General features: G+C 47.0%; 1 protein-coding gene across 1 annotated transcript in view; it reads left to right on the top strand.

Moving 5' to 3' along the window:
* The window catches only part of LOC311510969 (complement component receptor 1-like protein), a 103261-nt gene that overhangs the window by 68308 nt on the left and 12341 nt on the right, over positions 1-22612 (top strand). Inside the window, exons 10-13 of the mRNA XM_084611136.1 lie at positions 14785-14973; positions 17689-17877; positions 19425-19524; positions 21725-21807. Coding sequence (XP_084467262.1) covers positions 14785-14973; positions 17689-17877; positions 19425-19524; positions 21725-21807 — 561 coding nt within the window. The remainder of the gene's footprint in view (positions 1-14784; positions 14974-17688; positions 17878-19424; positions 19525-21724; positions 21808-22612) is intronic.

Genomic DNA, 22612 nt, shown 5'->3' with positions numbered 1-22612 from the left:
GGTACAAACTAAAATTTCTCACAGACAGTAAATTGTTTATATTTCTCTGTATGCTATACACTGATATGTAAATAAAATATTTATATTCTAATTGACTGATTTTTACAGTTATAAGGTAAAAACGAGGAAGTCAGCAATTTTTCAGTAATAGTGTGCTGTGACACTCTTGTATTTTTAGGTCTGATTTTGTAAGCCAGTAGTTAAGTGAGGTGAAACTTGGGTGTATGTAAGACCAAATCAGACTCCTGAAAGGGGTACAGTAGTCTGGTAAGGTTGAGAGCCACGAATGTAGAAAGTGAGTGTTCAGAGGTGGAACAGAAATGCCTTGTCATGACCACTAACAGTTCAAATCTTCACTGACAGGAAGTGCTGTGACTGAAAGATATGAACAAGACTGTGCAGCTGCTCACAAGAGGTGTGGCACACAAGGCTCTGACCAGGACGTCGGGGCTTTTAGCCCCCTTTATACCTCTCTGATTCCGGGCTCCTCAGGCTCTGAGGGCCTGTGCAGCCTCCTGTGTACGTTCAGTTAGAGCACTACGCGCCCACACAGGTCCCACCTGTTCCTGGAATAGTCACACCCCCGCATAACCCTCAGCAGCTTTCCCACTGCCGCTGCCAATGGGTTTCCCTGCAGCCAAGAATTCCAAAGCATGAAGTGTTCTGGCCACTTCTCTTCATGCCTTTGGCAGTTCCCTACACCAGGGGCTGCGTGAGAGGCAGCTTTCAGGCTGCATATGCCAGGATATGCTTTCCCTGCACTGGAAGAATTCCTCTGGGGACCACACCACTCCCTTTGCAGTCCCTACACGCTGCAGCAGTGGTACAAAGCAGCCTGGAATCTGGCCTAATATGTCCAGCCTTACCCATTATATGCCAAGAGACAGATTCTGATTATGTTTATACTAGTTTAAAGCCAGTGATAACTCCAGTGAAATCTATGGAATAACCCTGTTGTTACACTCCTGAAGTTGAGATCACCATCTGACCCTAAGCAAGGAGGGTGAGCTCTATAATTAATAGCAGAATTCACGGACTCCCAAGCTTTTGTTCATCAGATCATTCTGCTAGTTGGTGTCTGATCGTGCTCCTAGGCATGGTAGACTGGAGATCAGGCATGTAGTTCAGAGAGGGGTTCTGTTTGTGTTGCACTTGCTTTCGTTTTTTCCCCTTAACATCTGCCTGGCCTGATCTGTTTTACTCAGCTTATCTCTGGGGGAGCATCTGGGCTGGGCAAAGGAGTTTCCAAGCAGGATAAAGCTTGTTGTCAAAGTCTCTTTCGTCGGAACAGACCCAGTGCTGCTATCCAAAGGTACAGCTGCCAGTTACGTATTTATCTTGGTGGAGCTCAGTAGATCTGTGTGTTCACTTCGCCATTTGAAAGGAAATGGAAAAGGGAGGAAGTAAAGAGGAACATAGGAAGGCTGTTTTAGACCACAGAGATGCAAAGGGGAGGTGGTTGTGTCCTAAGGGAACAGAGCCAAGTGGAATCAAATGCTATAATCCTTCCCAATATGAGGGAAATACCCCACACTTCCCAATAGTGTTGAGTATCTGGCCGCCTTCTCATATTCTGTAGTAGGGCTGATGAGCTTGACCCAGTAGCCTGCAGGAGCTTTAGGGCACCTTGGTGTTTTGGGATCCCGCAGGAGGAGAAGGTGGAGAGGAATACACGTTATTAGAAAATGAGTTGGTTTTAGATCTGTTCAGAGCTCTCATCGCTGAGCCCTGCTGGGTGTGCACAAAAGACCTGTGCACACCCACAATGTCACCTCCCAGGCTGGGACTGATATCACCCCCTGGTATTTGGGAGTCGATAGCTTACTAGAGTTTAAAGAATTAGCTCTTGGAACAATTACAAGGGTAAGGCACCTAACGCATGTGGATTTTCTGCATTGTGCAGACTTGACAGCGGGCCCAACAGAGTAGGGTTGCCAACTGTCTAATGGCACAAATGCAAACACCCTTGCCCTGCCCCTTCCCCGAGGCCCTGCTCACTCTAGCCCCCCTCCCTCCCTCCCTCCCTCCCTCCCTCCATCGCTCGCTCGCTCTTCCCCACCCTCAGTCACTTTCACCGGGCTGGGGCAGGGGTTGAGATGTGGGAGGGGTTGTGGGCTTGGGGGGCGGGGTGAAGGGGTTCAGAGTGTAGGAGGTGGCTCTGGGCTGAGCCTGGGGCAGGGGTTGGGGTGCAGGCTCTGGGAGGGTGTTTGGGTGTGGGAGGGGGTGAGGGGTCAGGCTCTGGGAGGGAGTTTGGGTGCAGAGTATGGGCTCAGGGGTTGGGGTGTGGGAGGGAGGGAGTGGGGGCGGCGCTTACCTTGGGCAGCTCCCGAAAGCGACTGGGTACATCCGTCTGGCAGCAGCTCCTAGGCGCAGGGGGTTCAGGGAGCTCTGCATGCTGCCCCTGCCTGCAGGCAGCACCCCTGCAGCTCCCATTGGCCGCCGTTCCTGGTCAATGGGAGCTGTGGAGTCTGCGCTTGGGGTGGTGGCAGCGAGCAGAGACCCCTGTCCCCCGACCCACCAAGTGCTGCAGGGACAGTGCCGGCCACTTCTGAGAGCGGCTCGGAGCGAGGGCAGGCAGGAAGCCTGCCTTAGCCCCGCTGAGCTGCCAGACTGCTAATGCCCCAAATCTCCCGGTTTGGCTGCAGTAGCCTCCAGGAAATAGGGCCTGATTCCAGGAGACTCCCAGTGAAACCAGGAGGGTTGGCAACCCTACAACAGAGAGAAGTAATAGAGACCATGAAGGGATTCTCTCTACTAACTAGGGGTGCTGGGGATTCTGCTCTACCCCCTGGTTTGAAGTAGTTTCCATTGTATACAGAGTTTACAGTTTGGTTGAATGGCTCACAGCACCCCCATTATAAACATTGTTCCAGCCCCTCTGCCACTAACGATTCAGGTTGATGGTTCTTTCACTGATGGGCTCCAGGGCTTCCTCACTGGCCTCTAGCTCCTGCCCAGTGCGGTGCCCCCAGAGTGGGAGATGACCTACAGCGGCCCGTGTGCTAGCTAAGGGGGCTCTTGCGGATCCTGACCCAGTGTTCTCCACGGCCTGGCTGCGGCTCCCAGGCTTTCCGAGTGCAGCATCTTGCTGCTGTAGTGGCATAGTGTAGGACTTAGGATATTTGTGGGGGTCTTTTTTGGCAGGCTGCCAACATTTTTTGGAACTGTGAGTGAGAAGGGAAATGGGGATTGATTTTTGATTTTTTTAAGTTGAATGGAATTGCCTGGGAGGGGACACAAAAAAGGCACATCTCTAACCTGAGCGCTTTCTGCCTGCTGAATTTCTACATGTCTGTTGCAAACAATGGCGATGTTTGAGAAAATCTAACTTCACAAGACTCTGTTGTAAGGGAAGGACAGAGCCACCCTCCATACAGGGGTCACTACCAGCTCCCTCTGTGAGTTAGAAATCAAGGGAACAGGCTGTGAAACCGTAAACACATCATTTCCCCTTATTTCATAACTATTAGGTTACACCCTGTCTTACTAAATGTGCTTATCTTTTGCCGTCAGTTCACAGAAATGACCCCACCCTGAGTTCCACAGAAAGCACAAGTTTGGAATAAGGTGCTGTTTTTAGTTAAAACGTAAAACAGATCTGAGCTCTACTCCTGCAAGCTGTACTGTGTGAACAGACCCTGTAGTTGTGTGGAGCCCGCCTGAAATCAACAAAGATTCTGCAAAGGCTCAAGGGTCTGGCAGCACAGGGCCAATGCCTCTTTAGACAAGCACCTAACGCACATTTGTGTGGTATAAAATGTCCTGTTCTTTGCCATGCTTGCTTCAGAAGCTAGTTTTTCAGGGTGCAGCATCAAATCTACAATCTGTACAATCAACTAGCACTTCCTTATGAGAAGTACAGTAGGATTAAAAGTGTACTTCTCCAGAGCAAATTCTCCAGTGACATAGAGACTATGTGGTGACTATAGTGAAATTATTTCCATATTTTAGTCATTAAAAACTTTTTGAGATCTTAAAACAAGCTTTTAAAATTCATGAAATGATTATTTGTGTTACTGACGGGGTGTTTATTTGTAAAGGTGCATTTTTCTTGTAAGATTTAAAACATTTGTTTTCTCTTTTTTGGGCATCCACAGACTGCATTGAGTTTTGTTTAGCAATATGAACAAATCTTTCCACAGGTGAAGAAACTGTAGTTGAAGGATTTACAATGTCTTTGTTTGTTTATTTATTAAAAATAAAAGGAAAACTGAATAAAGACCAGGAGGACGTGTGGCACCTTAGAGAGTAACAAATTTATTTGAGCACGAGCTTTCGTGAGCTACAGATGCATCCAGTGAAGTGAGCTGTAGCTCACGAAAGGTTATGCTGAAATAAATTGGTTAGTCTCTAAGGTGCTGCAAGTCCTCCTTTTCTCTTTGCTAATACAGACTAACACAGCTGCTACTCTGAAACCTGAATAAAGATCCTGACTCTGTTTTCATACTTGTTACTAGAAATTGTCTGGTTAACTATGTAAAAGTGAAGTTGAAATCTAGCTTTCTGCCCTGATCCAATCACTGGCTGCTCACAGAACAGAAGGAAGATTGCCTCTTTGCTCTTGTAGGTAAGCAACTTTACTAGGGTCCATGGATTTCCTAACCAGTATGAAAGGATGTAATCTGGATAAATATTCCTGTTTGGTCCATGTCCCACAGGATGTCAGAAGAACCCACTGAAAATGAGCTCAGATCCCTACTCTGGCTTCAGCTGCTGCTCTCCTACTCTCCCTACCACCTGTTACATTATGAACAGGAACGTTAAGAAGGTTGGCACTGTGAAAATAATGCTATTTTTTCTAAATAGGGAAAATACATGCACTCTATTGTGGCCAAGAGGTCAATAAACAGGCTATAATGATAAGTTTTTCCAAAGCTACCAGATATTTAACAGGTATCTTTAACTGAAAGGAAAATGTAAGACGGGATAGGCAGTGAGCGCATAGAGCTTTTGAATCATATTTCCTCATGATGAAGATATTACCCCTTTGAGGTAGTTAAATAGTCGAAGTTTTAAACTTGACAACTTGCCATTGCAGGTAAGACCTTCACATCCAGGATCCTCAGAGGATGAGATGAGTGGGTGTGAGGAAGGAAGGTGGTTACATGGTTGAAGCATCAGCATAAGAGTCAGAAATTGGAGGTTCTGTTTTCAGCTCTGCTTTTGGGTCTACCACAGATTCATTGCATTCTTTATTTGTATTAGTAGAGGGCCAAGGAGCCTTAGTCATGGAGCAGGACCTCAGTGTCCTAGGTGCTGTTTAAATACAGCTTCCAGTCTGTTGTTATGCATGAGCAGCCTTAAGAAATGCTGGATGTAACTCCTTAGTGCTTGACTTTGCAACCTAAATCAATTTTTACCCAATACAATTTCCTAGTACTTTTTAAACAGCTAACTAATTCTGTTATATACAACTGTACACACTACCACAGATAGCCACCACTTCATCTACAGAACTAACTCTATGAGCTGGCAGCAGGAGAAGGTTGTTATCCCGGAATAGCTCACCAGCCACTGGGTTCATATGCTGTTTTGGGTGGAGCTCAGCCCAACTCCGCCTCTCGCCACCATCACCTTCCCCCATGGAATGGGGCTGAGCCTGCCTGGGTTGGTTCCCCCCAGCTTGAGGGATGTACTGGGGGAGGAGTGGGAGGTGGTCCTGTTCTGACTTTGAGAGAGTGGTTGAATGGAGCTCAGCCTGCTGCTTTCCTTCCCTGCCCTGTGGCAGCTCCCAGACGTTCCCAATGCATGGGCTGAGTCTTAGAAGAGCCCTGTTCGATTATTGTGGCAGTCAAACATTTTCCTGGGCAAAAAGAAAAGGATAGGTTTCAGAGTAACAGCCGTGTTAGTCTGTATTCGCAAAAAGAAAAGGAGTACTTGTGGCACCTTAGAGACTAACCAATTTATTTGAGCATGAGCTTTCGTGAGCTACAGCTCACTTCATCAGATGCATGCCGTGGAAACTGCAGCAGACTTTATATATACACAGAGAATATGAAAAAATACCTCCTCCCACCCCATTGTCCAGCTGGTAATAGCTTATCTAAAGTGATCATCAGGTGGGCCATTTGACCTTTTTAACAGTTGGTAACTCAACCAAAGTGCCATGATTCCTCTGCTCATATCCCATCAAGCAGCTGTTTGGTGAGTTAGCGCATGGAGTCAAAGAGCATGAAGAAGGCATAGCTGGGCACTGGGGGCCAGGCGCTTGTTAATGCATAGAGGCTAATGCACATGTGTGACCGAATGCACCCTGTATTCACACCCCACATGCTATTGTAATCATCTCTGCCTTGTTAGGTATCATTTGAAAACTCATAATTCACAGGTCAATATCATGGTAAAATGTGTGTGGCATTATATATAAAGTTATGAATTCCCCCCTGCATGACATTGGTGGGGCATGTTCAAACTCCAAAAGAATTAGGCAAAACAGGTTTTAAAGGGATGTGTGTTTACCTCAAATTTACATGTAAACAGAGTCCTCAGCCAATGAAAAGGGGAAGACAGAGGACAAGAGAGGTCTGCATTTCAGCAAACGGGGTGAGAAAAAACAGCATGGGACTTTTTACTAGAAGATTTTGCTGCCTGACTCGCACATGGAAGGAATTTGTACGAGAAAGTGCTCTCAAGAGCTTGCATTTCTAATGGGGAAATGAAATATAAAAGTGAGGGGCAAACACCCCAAGCCACTCCTCTCTCCCTGTCCATCTCCGTCTTTGTATGTGAGAAGACCAGAAGAAACAGCTGCTGGACTTGAGGGAGGTGTCCTGACAGGAAAAGTTCAGTCTGTAATGCTGATAGGATGGGGTAAGGACTTCACTTTTGAATCAAGTATAGTTTAAGTTAAGCACCAGGAAGATTTTTATCTTTATTTTTCATGTAACCATTTCTCACTTTCATGCGTCATTATTTGTACTTCCTTAAAATCTCTTTGTATTTAAATAAATCTGTTTTTATTCTTTTATTGAAACTAAGTTAAATTGTCTGGGTAACTCAATTTGAGGTGACAAATTATTGTGTATCGTTCCCTTAATGCAGGGGTGGGCTTTTGGACGGAGGGCCACATTGGGGAATAGAAATTGTACGGCAGGCCATGAAGGGTCACAAAATTGGGGTTGGGGTGCAAGATGGGGTGCAGGTTCCGGCTGGGGGTGAGGGCTCTGGGGTGGGGCTGGAGATGAGAGGTATGGGGTGAAGGAGTGTGCTCTGTGCTGGGATCGAGGGGTTTGGAGAGTGGGAAAGGGATCAGGGTTGGGGTGTGGGGAGAGGCTCAGGGGTGCAGGCTCCAAGCAGCACTTACTTGAAACGTCTCCCGGAAGCAGTGGCATGTCCCTCTCTGGCTCCGACACGGAAGCACGGCCAGGTGCTTGTGCACACTGCCCCATTAGCAGGTGCCGCCCCTACAGCTCCCATTGGAGCCCCAGAGAGGGCCATTGGAGCCTGGAGGAGCCGGAGCGGGGCCATGCCATGGCTTCTGGGAGCCACGTGGTGCGGCCCCCAACCCAGCCCCCCAGCTGGAGCACTGGAGCAGCCCCCCAACCCAGCCCCCCAGCTGGAGTGGCGGAGCGGGGCCGAGCTTTGTGGTGCACGCCCCCCTCCCCTTGACCCAGCGCCCCGCTGGAGTGGCGGAGCGGGGCCGAGCTTTGTGGTGCACGCCCCCCTACTCCCTCCCCTTGACCCAGCGCCCCGGCTGGAGCAGGGCAAGCTCCAGCCCCTGCTCCCCAGCAGGAGCTTGGGAGCTGGCTTAAAATGGCTCAGAGGCCATAGTTTGCCCACACCTGCCTTAAAGGGACAACAGAACTATCTCTGGACGGCCGAGAAAAGTTTTTTTTCAAGGGAGGAGGGGAAATCTGGGAGTAGGAGTGTCTTGGGTTTACCCTGAAGAAGTAACCAAGGCTGATAAAAGCCAAAGTGTAACCCAAGCGTGCCTGGCAGGTTGTGACTTGCACGAAGGAAGGCTGTTCGTGGATGGCCCAGGTGGGAGCTACTTCCACAATGCATTGTAAGGCATCCTAGGTTGCAGGACAGGGGTGACACAGCCCTCAGTAGTCTGGATTGCACCTCGCCATGTCACATGTATTTGGAATCACACATGGGTGGCTCAGAAGCCAGTCACTGCACTGAGAGGCAAGTGCCATAGAGAAGGATAACTGTGAGAAGCTAATTGTGTATAAAGCTTTCCTGGAGCAGCTTCGCTCCCCTGAGTACCCTTCCTGGGCTTGGCAAACCAGGTCTGACAGGTGTGACAGAATGGTGGTGGTGACGGACATTTGAGGAAGAATCTTAGGATGATAAAGGCTTTCCTAGAGATATGGGTGGAGTTCAGCCCAGAGCAGCGACGAGAAACAGGACCTCAGACTGTAAACTTTGTGGGACAAAGACCAGGCCTCTTAGTCAGCTAGGAACCACTACGTGTTTTCAGTGCTATAAAACATTTTCCTCAATCGCAGTGACTCACCGTTTATAGTGATTTTACAGAGAATCGTTAAAAAAAAAAAACTAAGAAAAACTTTAGCCAAGTCCTGGAGCCTTTATTGAGTACTTACTCGGTCCCTCTTTAAACACCCCTTTCAGTCAGTGACTCTTGCCAGAACGTCAGGACATGTGTCCTACTGGGTTGGATCAGAAACTAAATATAGCAGTGTGGAATGGACCAGGTATATGCATTATGGGACTGTTTCCTCTTCCTTCCCCCCACCCCTCTCAACCATGAGACTGTGCGAGAAATGCATCATGCCTGATGGTTGAGTTTATATCAAAGAAAGAGGAAGTTGTTTTTGGTCTAATGTAATAACGGTGATGTACAGCTTCTTCACAAAAGGAAAAAAAGTGAACAGAGTTAGGTTAGTACAACCAATGGGGTTTTATATCTTTTGAAAGAAACAGCTCGGGCCAGTGTAGGAACCCTGCTCCTGGCAGCAGCACCGGGGCGGGCTGTTGCACTCAGGGATACAGCCTGGAAGGGAGAGGGGTGGAGGGCTTTAAATGTTTCAATTTTACACCCTAACGCACAAAAGCAACCGAGGATTAGATGTGGTGGGTGGTTCCCTGAGCAGCTGCCCCTCCGTGTAATGTGCCCACGGCTGCACCCACAAAGACACACGTGCAGAGGGGCGAGCTGGCCCCCTGCCTCCGGGGACACAGGCTCAATGCTGATCCCTGGGAGGGAACCAATAACTCAGGGCCCAGCGCAGCCTCTTCTCCCCTGCCCCTGACCCCAGCGCTTGCTCTGCGGACTGCACTGGGGTACAAAGCAGTGACACAAGCCCCGCCCCCACTCCGCAGGCCCCGCCCCATCCCTCCTGGCCACGCCCCTGCTCCCAGCCCCCGCTGTCCTTCCAGCTCCGAGCCCGACGGTGCTGGGGGAGCCGGAGCGAGCGGTCGCGCCCCTGAGCCTCCGCTGCCGGCCCCGCCATGGTCTCGGCTCCGCGCTGCCGGCCCGGCGCCCGGGGGCTCCTGGCGCTGCTGATGCTCCTGCCCCTGCCCGGGGCTCGCGGTGAGTCGCGGTGGCCCCAGCAGCGGGCGGTGCCCCGGGCTGCGCGGGGCCGGCGGGCGGGGACCTGCTGCTGCCCCGCGCTGGGTGCGGAGCTGGAGGCAGCCAGCCCCGCCCGAGGGGGCGCCTCGCCCCACTGGCTGCCGGGCTAGTCGGGGCCCCCTGGGCAGCGAGCGGGCGCCGGACAGCCGGGGCTCCCGATGGGAGCGGGCGGCTCAGCGGGCTTGGCCCGTCGGTGCGGGCGTTCCCGCTGCCAGAGACCCACTCGGGGATTTCTCTGCACACCCCCTGAATTGCCCCGCCCCCCGCATTCTTGTGAACTAGTTACATGCAGTGTTGCTCGTTTAGTGAGTGTTTGGAAATTTGAATGGAAATCGAAATATTAATACACACTTTAAAAGCACATAAAGTGTATGATAAAATATGTGCATCTGAAGAAGTATAATAGATTTGAGAGGTATGAACATAGACTAGCTTCCTTTTACAGGTGTTGTGTTTTTTTTAAGACCGTGTCAGTGCATTCACTTCTGTGATGTTGGCCAACCTAATAATTTCAAATGATGATTTGTCAGTAAAGTCTCAATGAGCTCTCCCTGACAGCTAGTGGTGAGCTAGGGGCTGGGGGAAAGGCTTCAGGACCAGATTGTATTTACACTCACACCTAATCTACCTAGGTATCCAGCAAACAGAGCTGTGTTGCCCAAGTGATAAATTTTGGCTGGGGTTGGGTTACAAATCACTTGGGGGGGGGAAGGGTGTAATGAAATGTTGTTGTTCTTATTGTATGAGTAAAGGGCAGTAGAACTGTACTTAGCCTGTGCTGGTTGAGGGCAAAGAGAGGGGGTGGGGACAGGTGTTTTGCTTGATGGTCCGCCTGAGTCACAAGTATGATTTAACCTGCCCTCTCCACTGTTTAAAGACAGAGCTTGTTAGGCTCCATAGAGAGTCTTTTGTTTTGTTGAGTGACCACTGGAACTGAAATCAGTGATAATCGGGTCTAAGTGCATAGACAAACTGTGGGACTGTGTTTCTGTGGAAGAGATGGCCCAGTCTGCACTAGCACCAAGGTTCCCCCACTGAGAGCTCAGCTGAAATCACTGAGAGCCGGGTGGAACCTCAAGAGACCAACTCGCAGAGGTCACAGTGGCAGGTGGCAGCAGAAGGTGACGGTGCAGGGCCATTGGCAACAGAGCAATGGAGTGAACGGTGGCACAAAGAACAACAGTGGCCAGAGCGAACAGTGAGCAGCTGCAGGAATGAGCAAGGTGCCTTCTTCCCCCCCACCTGGGAGGTGAATCATGTGAAAGCACCTATGAACTCTGAGTCCCCACTGACCAAGGACAACACCGGTGAACGTTAATGAGACTGTTAAGAATGCTGGAGACACAACACAGTTCATGCGAACAAACATGGCTGTGGCATCATATTTTCAATTTAAGCAAGAGATACCACACGCTACAAACTGGAAGCCAGTGTTAAGTGCATTGTCACTTGTTCATCCTGAAGTTGAACACTGGTTCTGAACAAGACGAGCAACTGCTCACTATCTTTCTGCAAGAAACTCAACTGACTGGCTAGAAGCATCTGGTGAAAGATTCAACAGTTGAAAAATTGAACCACATTCAAAAAATTTGCATACATGGCTGATGAATGCACCGATGTAAATGGGCATCAAGTATTGAGACATTGTGTACGTTATCTTGATGTCACTGGTTGGCCAGTAGATGCATTTCAAGATGTTCAAGTTATTGAAGACACATCGGCTGCATCTGTGACAACCCACATCTTAGAAGAGTTAAATGCTTGTCAATTGGACCCCAAGCAGATGGCTGCTTGTGCATTTGATGGAGCTGCAAACTTCTCTGGAAAACATGGTGGAGTACAAGCTTTGCTCAGAGAAAAGTGTACCCTAATCTCTCCTATACACACTACAGAGGCCATCTACTCCAACTAGTGCTAGTACGAGCTGCAGACTCTTCAAAAGACATTTAAAAAGCTATAAATTTAATGTCTTCATTATATTCTTTTTTCAGCAAGAGTCCAAAAAGACTGAATATCTTGGAAAATATAGAAGATACACTGGGACTGAAGTTCAAATTAGTCCAACCTGGGAAAACCCTCTGGTTTTCTCATGAGCGATCCTTGGCTGTTGTCTTAAAATTACTCCAGCCGTTATTACTGGCTTTGGAAAGTATCTTCCAAGATGGGATGGATCTAAGTAGTGAGGCTGGTGCATTACTTTTGCTACTATGTTGAGAGAAGACTATTGCCATTCTCTCTCTTGTACGTCTACTGTTGAAACCACTTGGGTCATTTAAATAATGCCATCCAGGCATCTGCTACAACAGTAGTAGATCTTTGTCCAGCTATAGAAGCTACAAATGGATCAATCAGAGAGCTATCCATTGAAAAAGTACTGGAAGACGCAAAGACTTCAGTCCAGAAGTTGACTAATGGAGGCATTTATATTGAATCCTTAAGTGAAGAGGACAATAAGTGTTTAAGTTAACTGAAAAAGTACACGGACTTGATTCTTAAAAATCTACAACAGCGACTTGTAGATTCTACTCAACATCTCCGTAGCTTTTACAGATCCCTGTCCGATAAAACACCAACAGTTGAGTGGAGTGAGGCACTACCAGCAATGGGGCTGCCATGGGATCAGGACAGAATAGAGAATTTGAACACAGAGTGGAATATCATACGACGAATGAATGAAGATTTGACTTCAACTTCTTTTTTTATCATCACTAGTGGCTCGATCTGATCTTTGTGCTGTGTTTCCTGGGATGAAAAAAGTAGGAATTCATCTCTTGCTACTCCAAGTCACAACAGCTGTAGTTGAGCGTTCTTTTTCATCATTGAATATAATTTTGTGTTCTGAAAGAAGTCGCATTCTGCCTGATCACGTGAGTGAACTAATGAGCATATCAATTGAAGAAATGGAAGTACCAGACACACGAGAAGCCACCAAAGATGAATGCATTGCGTTCAAGAAGTTCATTAACAGAGTTGTGCAAAATTATAACAAGAATCATAGAATCATAGAATATCAGGGTTGGAAGGGACCTCAGGAGGTCACCTAGTCCAACCCCCTGCTCAAAAGCAGGACCCATCCCCAATTAAATCATCCCAGCCAGGGCTTTGTCAAGCCTGACCTTAAAAACTTCTAAGGAAGGAGATTCCACCACCTCCCTCGGTAACGCATTCCAGTGTTTCACCACCCTCCTAGTGAAAAAGTTTTTCCTAATATCCAATCTAAACCTCCCCCACTGCAACTTGAGACCATTATTCCTTGTCCTGTCCTCTTCCACCACTGAGAACAGTCTAGAACCATCCTCTCTGGAACCATCTCTCAGGTAGTTGAAAGCAGCTATCAAATCCCCCCCTCATTCTTCTCTTCTGCAGACTAAACAATCCCAGTTCCCTCAGCCTCTCCTCATAACTCATGTGTTCCATTCCCCGAATCATTTTTGTTGCCCTTCGCTGGATTCTCTCCAATTTTTCCACATCCTTCTTGTAGTGTGGGGCCCAAAACTGGACACAATACTCCAGATGGGGCCTCACCAATGTCGAATAGAATAGAAACCAAGAAGGATGTAGATGTAGTGCTTCACAGAAGGCTTGAGTAGCCAGCTTTAATTTGTGGGATTGATTTTAAAACATGAGTTAAATCTAATAAAATGGTCATGAAACATTTTTTTCAGTTTTTCCTATGGTGCCATACAGCCCACCTTCACCCTCATGGTCTCACCCTTCATCGGCCTTGACCCCCCCCCACATCCCCCCAAATTTGAAAAAAAACAACCCCCCATTTCAATTCCTGGGGAAAACACTGGACCCGCTGTGTTTCTGCTGCAGGAGACAAAACAGGGCAATTATAGAGTGGTCCATCCCCTGTTGTGCAGTGCCAGAGTCTGGCAGGCAGAGGTTTAAGGGCACCCAGAGCATGTGATTGCACCCCTGACCATCTTGGCTAATAGCCATTGATGGACCTGTCCTCCATGAACTTAACTAATTCTCTTTTCAACTCAGTTATACTTTGGGCCTTCACAACATCATGTTCAATTATGTTAGAAGGGAAGGGAGGAAGAGATATGGGGCAATAGTTGAAGGGATTGGTGGGATCAGAGGATGGCTTTTGAGATTGAGGGAGACCAGCGCTTGTTCACATTTGGTTTTAGTGAGATGACAATGTGTCAGAGGATCTCCTATTGTGAATGGCACTCCAGGCATGTTAACTGGGCCAAAGATTATCCATCTCTAAAACTGTACTGTAATCCTCGCTGTTCTGCGCAGGAATCGATTATTTACAGTTCAAAGAATTAATTGGTGGTGTGGCTACAAGGGCAATACACCTCATGCACGTGGACATCTCGCACTGTAGAGTCTCAGAAATATTAAGGAAAACGAAATGAGTAAAATTATTTGCATTTTTTCTTGTTTGTCTTAGCTATGTTGTTCAGTGGTACTTTCACTTGTGTGTAGGAGGCAGAGCTTTGAAATATTTGTAGGAGAGAGAGAAGGAGCAATTCTGGGATTGTACCTGTCTACTTTTAGCCTGTTTTGTCAGACACTAACACTGTAAAAGTCACTCTAGTCATCTTGCGGCATCTTCTGGGAGTAGCCTGATTGTTTATATGATTTTTGGAACAGTCAGATGAGTGAACTGATGATCTTTTCTTTTGCAAAATTCCTTTTTATACAGTGTCTAGGCTGAAAACAATCCCAGGCACCCCTGAACAAAACCCCAAATAAAACTGCTGATTGAAAGGGGGAGAAATGTCCATTCTAGCTCTGAGCATAGGATTCATGGTGGTCAAAAGAAGTTTTTCTTTAAGGGACGAATCTCTCCAGCTTGACTTGGCCCACTAGCTGGCCCACTTGGAGTGTGGGTGGGAGCTTCAGAGTTGCTTAGGCGGGAGCTAGTCATGCAGTGGGGACTCAGCTACTCTGTGCTGCTAATCCAGTCACTCTCTGCACCTCCACCATTCTTCTGCAGCGTGGTTGCTCTCCCTAGGCTAATTCCTGTCTTAATAACTTGACCTAGCACAGCAGTGAAGACATGCCTTTAGTTTAAACCCCTGGCCGTGTGAAGCTCATCTGTGCTCATAGGCCACTGGAAAACCTGAGGAACCCCCCACAACGGGGCTCACTGATCTGTGGCAGGTCCCTGTAGCATCTAAGGCATGTCAGAATCCTTTTCAACAAAGGCAGCTGGGTGAAATTATTTAAAATCAATATCTTTCCTATTGAAATGAGAGTATGTTCTTATGTTTTTCTGATAGGTCTGTGTGGGACCCTGCCAAGGCTCCGTCGTGCCATCCCCCGTGATACTAGTCGCACAGAGGGCTTCCCTATCAACGCAGAAGTGACATACAAGTGCGTTGATGGCTGTGTTAAAATCCCTGGAAAGTCGGACACTGTAGTTTGCCTTTCAAACTCAGAGTGGTCAAGCATTGGAGAGTTTTGTGATCGTAAGTATTTTATTTTCTCTGGAACAAATTTGCTCGGGCCACCCTTCGCTGATGGAAGTGTCAGACTTTCCCCAACTGAATAGGGTCTACTCATAATTATCTTTAATAACTAGTTTCAAGTTCCTTGCTGGATCAGTGACAATATACAGTTAACCTGCTTATTCAATAATCTTGTTGCAAAGCAGCCTGGGAACATCCATCAGTGAGACGACTTGTGCTTGGTTCCGAAATGTGTGATTAAGATTGACAGGAATGGGAAGTAATTTTATATTTGAGTTTTAACTTCATAGAAATAGGTGGGGATGCCTCCATCCTCGGGATGCTCATACAGTTTTGCTGCATCACCTGGCATATATGAAATAAAGCTGTTTCAGAAATGATACAGCTGAACAGTACCACTTATATTACATAAAGGTCCTGGCCAATGGTAGCCAGGGGGCGGTGCCTGCGGGTGAGAGCTGCACGGAGCTGCTTACGCGCCTCCGCCTAGGACCCAGACCTGCTGCTGGCCGCTTCCGGGGCACAGAACGGTTCACGGTGCCAGGATAGGCAGGAAGCCTGCCTTAGCATCCCCGCTGCACTGCTGACAGGGAGCTGCCCCAGATAAGCCTGTGCCCCAATCCCCCTCCCCAGCCCTGAGCCCCCCCCAGTGGGGGAGGGGGGGCTATTCCTGCACCCCAAACCCCTCATCCCCAGCCACAGCCCAGAGCCCTGCAGCCCTCCCCCACGCACCCCAACCCTCTGCCCCAGCCCTAAGCCCCTCGCACACCCCTCATCCCCAGCTCCATTGGGGCGCAGGCATCAACAATTTTCTTAACTGGGTCACCAGAAAAAAAGTTTGAAAACCACTGCCCTAAAGAACTCTAAATCCAGATTAACAGGAAGATGCAACAAATGGATGAAACAAATGGGTGAAGGTGGTTGGGAGGGAGGGCAGCCTGTTTGCATGTAGATTAGCTGTGCTTGAAGTGTGGCTGGCCTCGTTTCTGGCTTGTATAAAATAGCAGGGTTCTACAGGCACTACAGCAAAAATAGGGGTTTTTTTAGAGGTCAAAGTAGCAGCTATGGAAGAAAGCCTGGAGGTTCTCTGGAAGTGGCTGAAGAGGCGATGGTTGGGTATGCTGGTAGATCTCAGCTGGTAGTTGACATGACAAGATGAGACCTCTGGTAGGTAAGGCAGGGCTATGAGGAGATGTGCTTTGAAAGAGAGGATACAAAGCTTGTTTTTGATGTGGTAAAGAAGGGAGTCCTGGTGGAGGGATGCAGAGAATAGGGGTTTACATAATCTGAAAAAAAGCCAAGTCCATTGAGAAGAATATAAGGGTTTGGACAAGAGCTTTGGCAGTCTGGACTGAGAAAAGCTGGATCTTGGGGAATTTAAGAAGGGAAAATGGCAAGATTTGGATACAGCCGGGACATGGTCAGGCTTGACAAAGCCCTGGCTGGGATGATTTAATTGGGGATTGGTCCTGCTTTGAGCAGGGGGTTGGACTAGATGACCTCCTGAGGTCCCTTCCAACCCTGATATTCTATGATTCTATGAGGGTCCATAGAAAGGGCTGAGTCAAAACTAATGCCCAGATTACAGGCATGAGCAGCTGAGAGGAGGATGATTTTGTTCAATCGGTGGCGACTGAGGATGTGGAGAAGGAAAGATTTGCAAGGGAACACAAGCTCTGTTTTTGCCATGTGCAGTTTAAGCTACTGGCAGGGAATCCAAACGGGAGTTTTGTGAGTGGTCAATATAACAATCACATCCAAAGCTGTGAGAGCAGATCGGATCCCGAAGACAGGATGCACAAGGAAAAGAGGGTGGGCTGAGGAGAGAATCCTGGCAGATTCTTGCTGATGGGGCAGGGGTGGGGGAGAGTTGGAGGATCCACTGAACTAGACCTGAAAGTACAAGATGGAAGAGTCAGGAGAAAAACCATGAGAGGATGAGTGACAAAAGCCAGTAGATGATGGGATTAAAAGAAGTAGAAATGCTTGATGGTGTCCAAGGCACTAAGAGGTCAAGGAGAATGGGATGGGGTAGAGGTCCTGGGAATTATGTGAGACTTCAATAAAGTGGAGAGGATGGACACAGCCCGGGGAAGGTCACAAGGTTCAAGCTGAAGACCACCACCGTGGTTGTAAACAGAATGTTCAGTTAGAATTGGAGATGAGGAGCAGGGGGGAAATCTGTCTTTCTCTTTCTACATGCTTTAATCTACCAATGACTTTCTCTCTCTTAGCTCCTTCCTTTTCTCTTTTACTCCTTAGTTTGTATCACCCGCTGCTTGGAGCAGCACCCAGTTAACTTTGTCCAAGTTGCTTGCCTCTCTTCCTTAAAAATAATTGTAAAAAAATCTCCCTTCCCCTACATATTTTGTAAAGCATCCTGCTCTAATGCTCAGATGCTGTTCCGTGGCTGTACTGTAATAGCTGCTGCTGCCTTTAAATAGGGCTACCAGATTGCAACTCTGAATAAACGGGACGGGGGTGGAGGGTAGTAGGCGCCTTCGTAAGAAAAAGTCCCAATAAATGGGACTGTCCCTTTAAGAACGAGGCATGTGGTCACCCTACCTCTAAATCATAAACTTTTGGCGAAGGTTTTTGAAAAACTTGTGTGTGTGTGTTTATATATAAATAGAAAGCTAAAAGTACAATTTTGATGCTTATCTTCATAGCTAAATCTTTCAGACCCTGTATCTTTTTTTTTTTTTTTTCGGTTAGATGACTGTGGTGCCCCACCGAGGTTAAAATCTGCTGCCTTAAGTAAGGAAGATGAGAGGAAGAATTATCATCCTAGCGGGTCCACTGTGCGTTATGTCTGTCGTCCAGGATATGAGAGGACCGAACTGACACCTGTCATTACTTGTCTTGAGAATTTAACATGGTCAGAAAGCCCTGAGTTCTGTAGAGGTGGGTGTCTTTTTGGTCACTTTTCTCTCTCCATTGAGCGAGTGGCCCTCTGTGAGCAGACAGGAGTGTTTTGTGTTAAACAGGTGTTTCACATTTCAGCACCGGCTTGTCAGTTTTAGTTTGGAGAAACCTTTTTGTCAGGTTTTGATGTAAATTTAAATGAAGCTTTAAATGGAGAGAGAAAGCATAGTGAGTACTTTTGAACAGTAGACAGCGTTTGCAGCAGTTAAGCTTTTCATTGTGCTTCCCAGCAGCAATCAGAAATCACAAATAATGCAGTAAAGTTAATATCCTACTATGGTAAATATCCATTTAAAAATGGTGAGCACAGTATCCCTGGAAACTATATATGAAGGAGAATAATCGTATTATTTTTGTCATTTCCAAAAATTCACACATTTAAAAATTCTAGCCTCGGACACCACTCATTCAGCACACAGTTCAACCAAACGGCATCACCGTATTAAAAAATAAATACAATATTCAGTAACTATATGTGTGGCAAAGTTGTTCAAATACCAAAATACATAACAAAACTTAAATGACAAATGGCCCACATTGTGAAGAATACCGTAAGTTTTGGCAAAGCTACCTATATTGAGTCTGTATCTGTTGTATTCCCTGCAAAACCCTACGTTAATACAGGATGAGAGGAAGGAGCCAACTGAGTGATCACCCTTAACCACAGCTCCTTGCATGTATGTGTTATATTCTGTTTGACAAACATGGGCTGTATCTTAATACTGATGTGCATTTCTTGTGCTGTCTTAGATTCAAGTAGTCTGACGTGCCTGATTAGGAACATACTTGATGTATGCAAGAGGCCATATATTTTTATGTGCAAAAATCCTTGTCCACATCAAGGACAGAGATGTTTTCCCAATATACTCATTAGTGCTGTTTGTAGCTTTCTCTGTGGCTCCCTGAATGCAGCATCTCTCTTCTGTTTGGCCTGTGGACATGGTGAATTTTTGAGTGTGTGTTCTTTATGGTAATAAGTGCCTGGCACCAGAGGAAGCGTCACAAATAACTCCCTGTACCAGGTAGGAGGAGTCTCTGCCACTGAAGTTGACAAAGTGATATAATTAAACACTTAATGTGGACAATAAGAATATCCACAGTTAAGTAGGGGAAAAAACCCAGACAGGAGAGTGAACTAACTGGACTGTGAGTCTGCCATTGCCACAGTCCACGGGCAGCCAAACTTACTGACCCTTCGAGCCGCATACACATACAACAATCTTCAGACGTTCAAGCGCTGGAGCAGGAGGCGTCTGCTGGGGCTCGGGGCTTCACCCCACTCCTGCTGAAGCCCTGAGATCCCCGCTCTGCTGGGCAGTAGCCCCTAACCCACCACCCTGCCCCAAGGCAGAGGTCCCACCCCCGCGAGTGTGGTAGGAGGGCTCCGTGAGCTGCTCTTTAACTGTAAAAGAGCCACATGCGGCTTGCAAGCCACAGTTTGGCCACCCCAGCCATAGTCTCTTCTAAGTATGTTAGAGTTTGTTGCAGCAACATAACGTGCTAATAGTGATCTCGTTCTGTGCTAGGGAAATCTTGTGGTGTTCCAAAAGGACCAGAGCATGGCAGAGCTGTTGATGTAACAAATGTCCTGTATGGTGCAAAAGTCAACATAATTTGTGATGACGGGTGAGTTTTGGGCAACCGGTGCTGAGTAATTCACAGAGTTTAGTTTGGTGTAGAGCTACTGGGGAACAGTGGAAAATTAATAATAGAAATTGCAATCTAATTTAAAAACATAATCTGAGCAAGTGCTACAGATCTGCTGTCCTGGCTTCAGGGCTCTATTTAAAAAGTATAACCTTCAAGCTGAATTTGGCCAGGTGTGGATTATGATCCCTCAGTCCTCCAGTTGAAAGATTAAGTTGGGAGGAAGCAGGTGCAGCTACGGTATCATGGGGTGTGCTTCAATTTGTTCAAGCTGCTGTTGGAAAAAACTACCATAATATGTGATCGGATTCTAGTTTCACTGGATTGTGCGGGTACTTTCTGGACATCAGAGTAATTCAGCAGGGAAGCACATGGCATGAGCATGGATGTCTTCGTTTTAATTAATATATCCTTTTGTTTTTCACTGTGTCACCCACTTTGGTGGTATGTGCAGGCAACAAGGTTTAGATCCCTGTGCCGGGATTAGAAAGATTGGGAGGGGCTGGTTATGGAATAAATTGCCTAGGGAAGTTGTGGAATCTCTGTCATCGGAGATTTTTAAGAGCAGGTTAGACAAACGTCTGTCCGGGATGGTCTGGAAAATACTTAGTCCTGCCTGAGTGCAGGAGACTGGACTAGAAAACCTCTCGAGGTTCCTTCCAGTCCTATGATTCTCTGTCTTCAAACCCCACAGCGATTGGGAGACAAAGAGAATGCCTTTTCCTGTAGCTGAGCTATCGGCCTGCTTCTCAGGTGATGTAATACCAGCTAGCTGTTATCAGATATCAAATCACTTTACAAAGGAGGGCAGTATTGTTTACCCCATTTTACAGGTGGGGAAACTGAAGCGCAGAGGGGAAGTGACTTCCCAAGGTCACCCACAGGCCAGAGGCAGAAATGAGAATGGAATCCAAGTTTCCCGAGTCCCAGTCCGGTGGTTTTTCCTCTAGGCAATACTGCATCTGAGTTGTACTCACAAGAATGTCCGAGCCATTGTTGTGATACTTCACATTTTCCTGTGCAGAAGCGTACAGGAGCTGCACACCTTGGAATTGTGTCCGCCAACGAAAACTTTGGGTTTAAGTGGGCTGATGAGGTTTGGACATTGAGAGGTTCAGGTTTGGAAAGAGTGGCAGCAGCGGGACAGCCCTTGGGCAGCTGTCTTCTCGCCCTGTTGTTTCTGCCAGCACAAGAGGCCTTTGCATGTAATGTTCTAAGTTGGAAGAAAAGCAGTAGCCACCTGGCCACAAATGATGTTCATGTCTATCCCTGTTAGCCCCTGCCGTTTCAGCAGACTGGTGAAAGACCCTGCAGAAACCAGCTTTACTAGGGGCACCGCTCATCTGTTTCTCTAAACCTCTTTCCCAAATAAATAAGGCCACGACCTTTAGCCTGTAGTGTTAAAAGAAGTAGTGAAGGTAAGTGACTGCATTGCCAGTATGCAGTACCGTACTTCCTGTGCAAGCATTAGCTAGCGCTCTGGCTAAGTGGGTCTTGGGTGTGGACTGTTGGCAACTCTTTGGTAGAAGAGCAGAGTTAAAATAGGAAGAGGAATGATGGCACTAAACAGGCTGAGCTACTGACTTCCAGAGTGACAGAGATACCCTTTGAGTACCTTTCTCCCCGTTTAGCTGGGGCTGTAATCAAAGGGGTAGAATGACAAAAGCACACATCCGGAACACTGTTCTGCAGATTGGAACGAGGGAGGTGTGACGCAGCCTCTTACTCTGCAAGCGCAAACCTCTTTGACATGCAAACACTTTAACAGTCTGGAAAATTACTAATTTCTTTAGTGTTTTTCAAATTCTAGAACGTACCTAGGGACTTCTTCCACCTTCTGGAGATGTAAGAAATAAGCATTAAAAATGTGGAGAAAAGACACTTACTTGTTGTTTCCCTTTGCTTTAAGGTTTAACAAAGGTATTGCCCAGTAATTCCCAAGCATGTAGCTAGTATAGACTTTGAGAGGAAGGATTTCACCTGCTCACATGGTCTCTGCAGTCTTCAAGCCACCTATTTGCTTGTTCTACATTGACTTTAACCAGTCAGCATTCCTTGGTCCTAGGGATCATGTTAGTACTTACAGCAGGAATGACCCTACAGGTCCAGAATTTTGGAAGAGGGGTTATTACAGGAGTAATTAGATAGTTAGGTAAGAAGCTTTTTCTCTTTTCTTTAGGTTCAGATTACGTGGGCGGACTTTCATCCAGTGTTTGTGGAAGGGAGATCAAGTTGAATGGAGTCCACTTCCAACTTGCCAAGGTCAGGCTATTTTTATGGATTTAAGAAGGACTCATGATTGGAACTGTTGCAGAGTAACCATTACAGAGCTCACAGAGCTTTCATGTGTGTTTCATATTCACTCGATGTCGATTGTCGATCATATATATATATTTTTGGGAGCGGGGAAATCTGATGAAAGTGTAGGAGGATCCATTGTGTTGCTGTTGCCTTCTGTGGAAGCCACACTTCAAACAAACAAAAAAACCCCGCAGCCCTCTCTATCCCTACAGAGCACTCCCCTTGAGATTGCTGTCTGGTGTATAGATTCCAACCCAACTAACGACCTCATCACAATTGAACCCTGAACACGGGGATGGTGGAGTTGGATTGGTTTCTCATTCCTCCCCAAATAATCTCTGCTGCTTTTGAAGTCTTTCATCCAACTTTTTTTTATTTAGTGTAATTCCTCCCTGTTAATTATTCTCTTCCCTTCGCCTCAAAACCAACCAACCAACCAACCCTGGGACTCCACACTCAAAATCTCAGGCTATTTCAGAGTGAAATCCAGTATTTAAACTTCTTCTTCCCAATTTATTTGCTTTAACTATTTTGTCCTTTTGGACACTACCTGGGGATCTGTCAACCAGGCTATCGCCATCTGGTCTAGAACCAGCTGCAGTTAGAAGGAAAGTCATAATTTAAGCTTTCAGCTTCTGGAACATTGTAGAAGCGCAACTATTGTCTTTCAAGGATGTCAATCAAAGGGCCAAGCTCCTTATATATAATGTGGGAGAGGGATGTGGTCTGACAAGGCTGTTATCCAGGATTTGTTTAATGGAGCCAA

The sequence above is a fragment of the Lepidochelys olivacea genome (genome assembly GCF_965140295.1).
Source record: "Lepidochelys olivacea isolate rLepOli2 genome assembly, chromosome: 21".
NCBI classification, from domain to species: Eukaryota; Metazoa; Chordata; order Testudines; family Cheloniidae; genus Lepidochelys; species Lepidochelys olivacea.
This window is presented reverse-complemented; position numbering and strand designations above follow the sequence as displayed.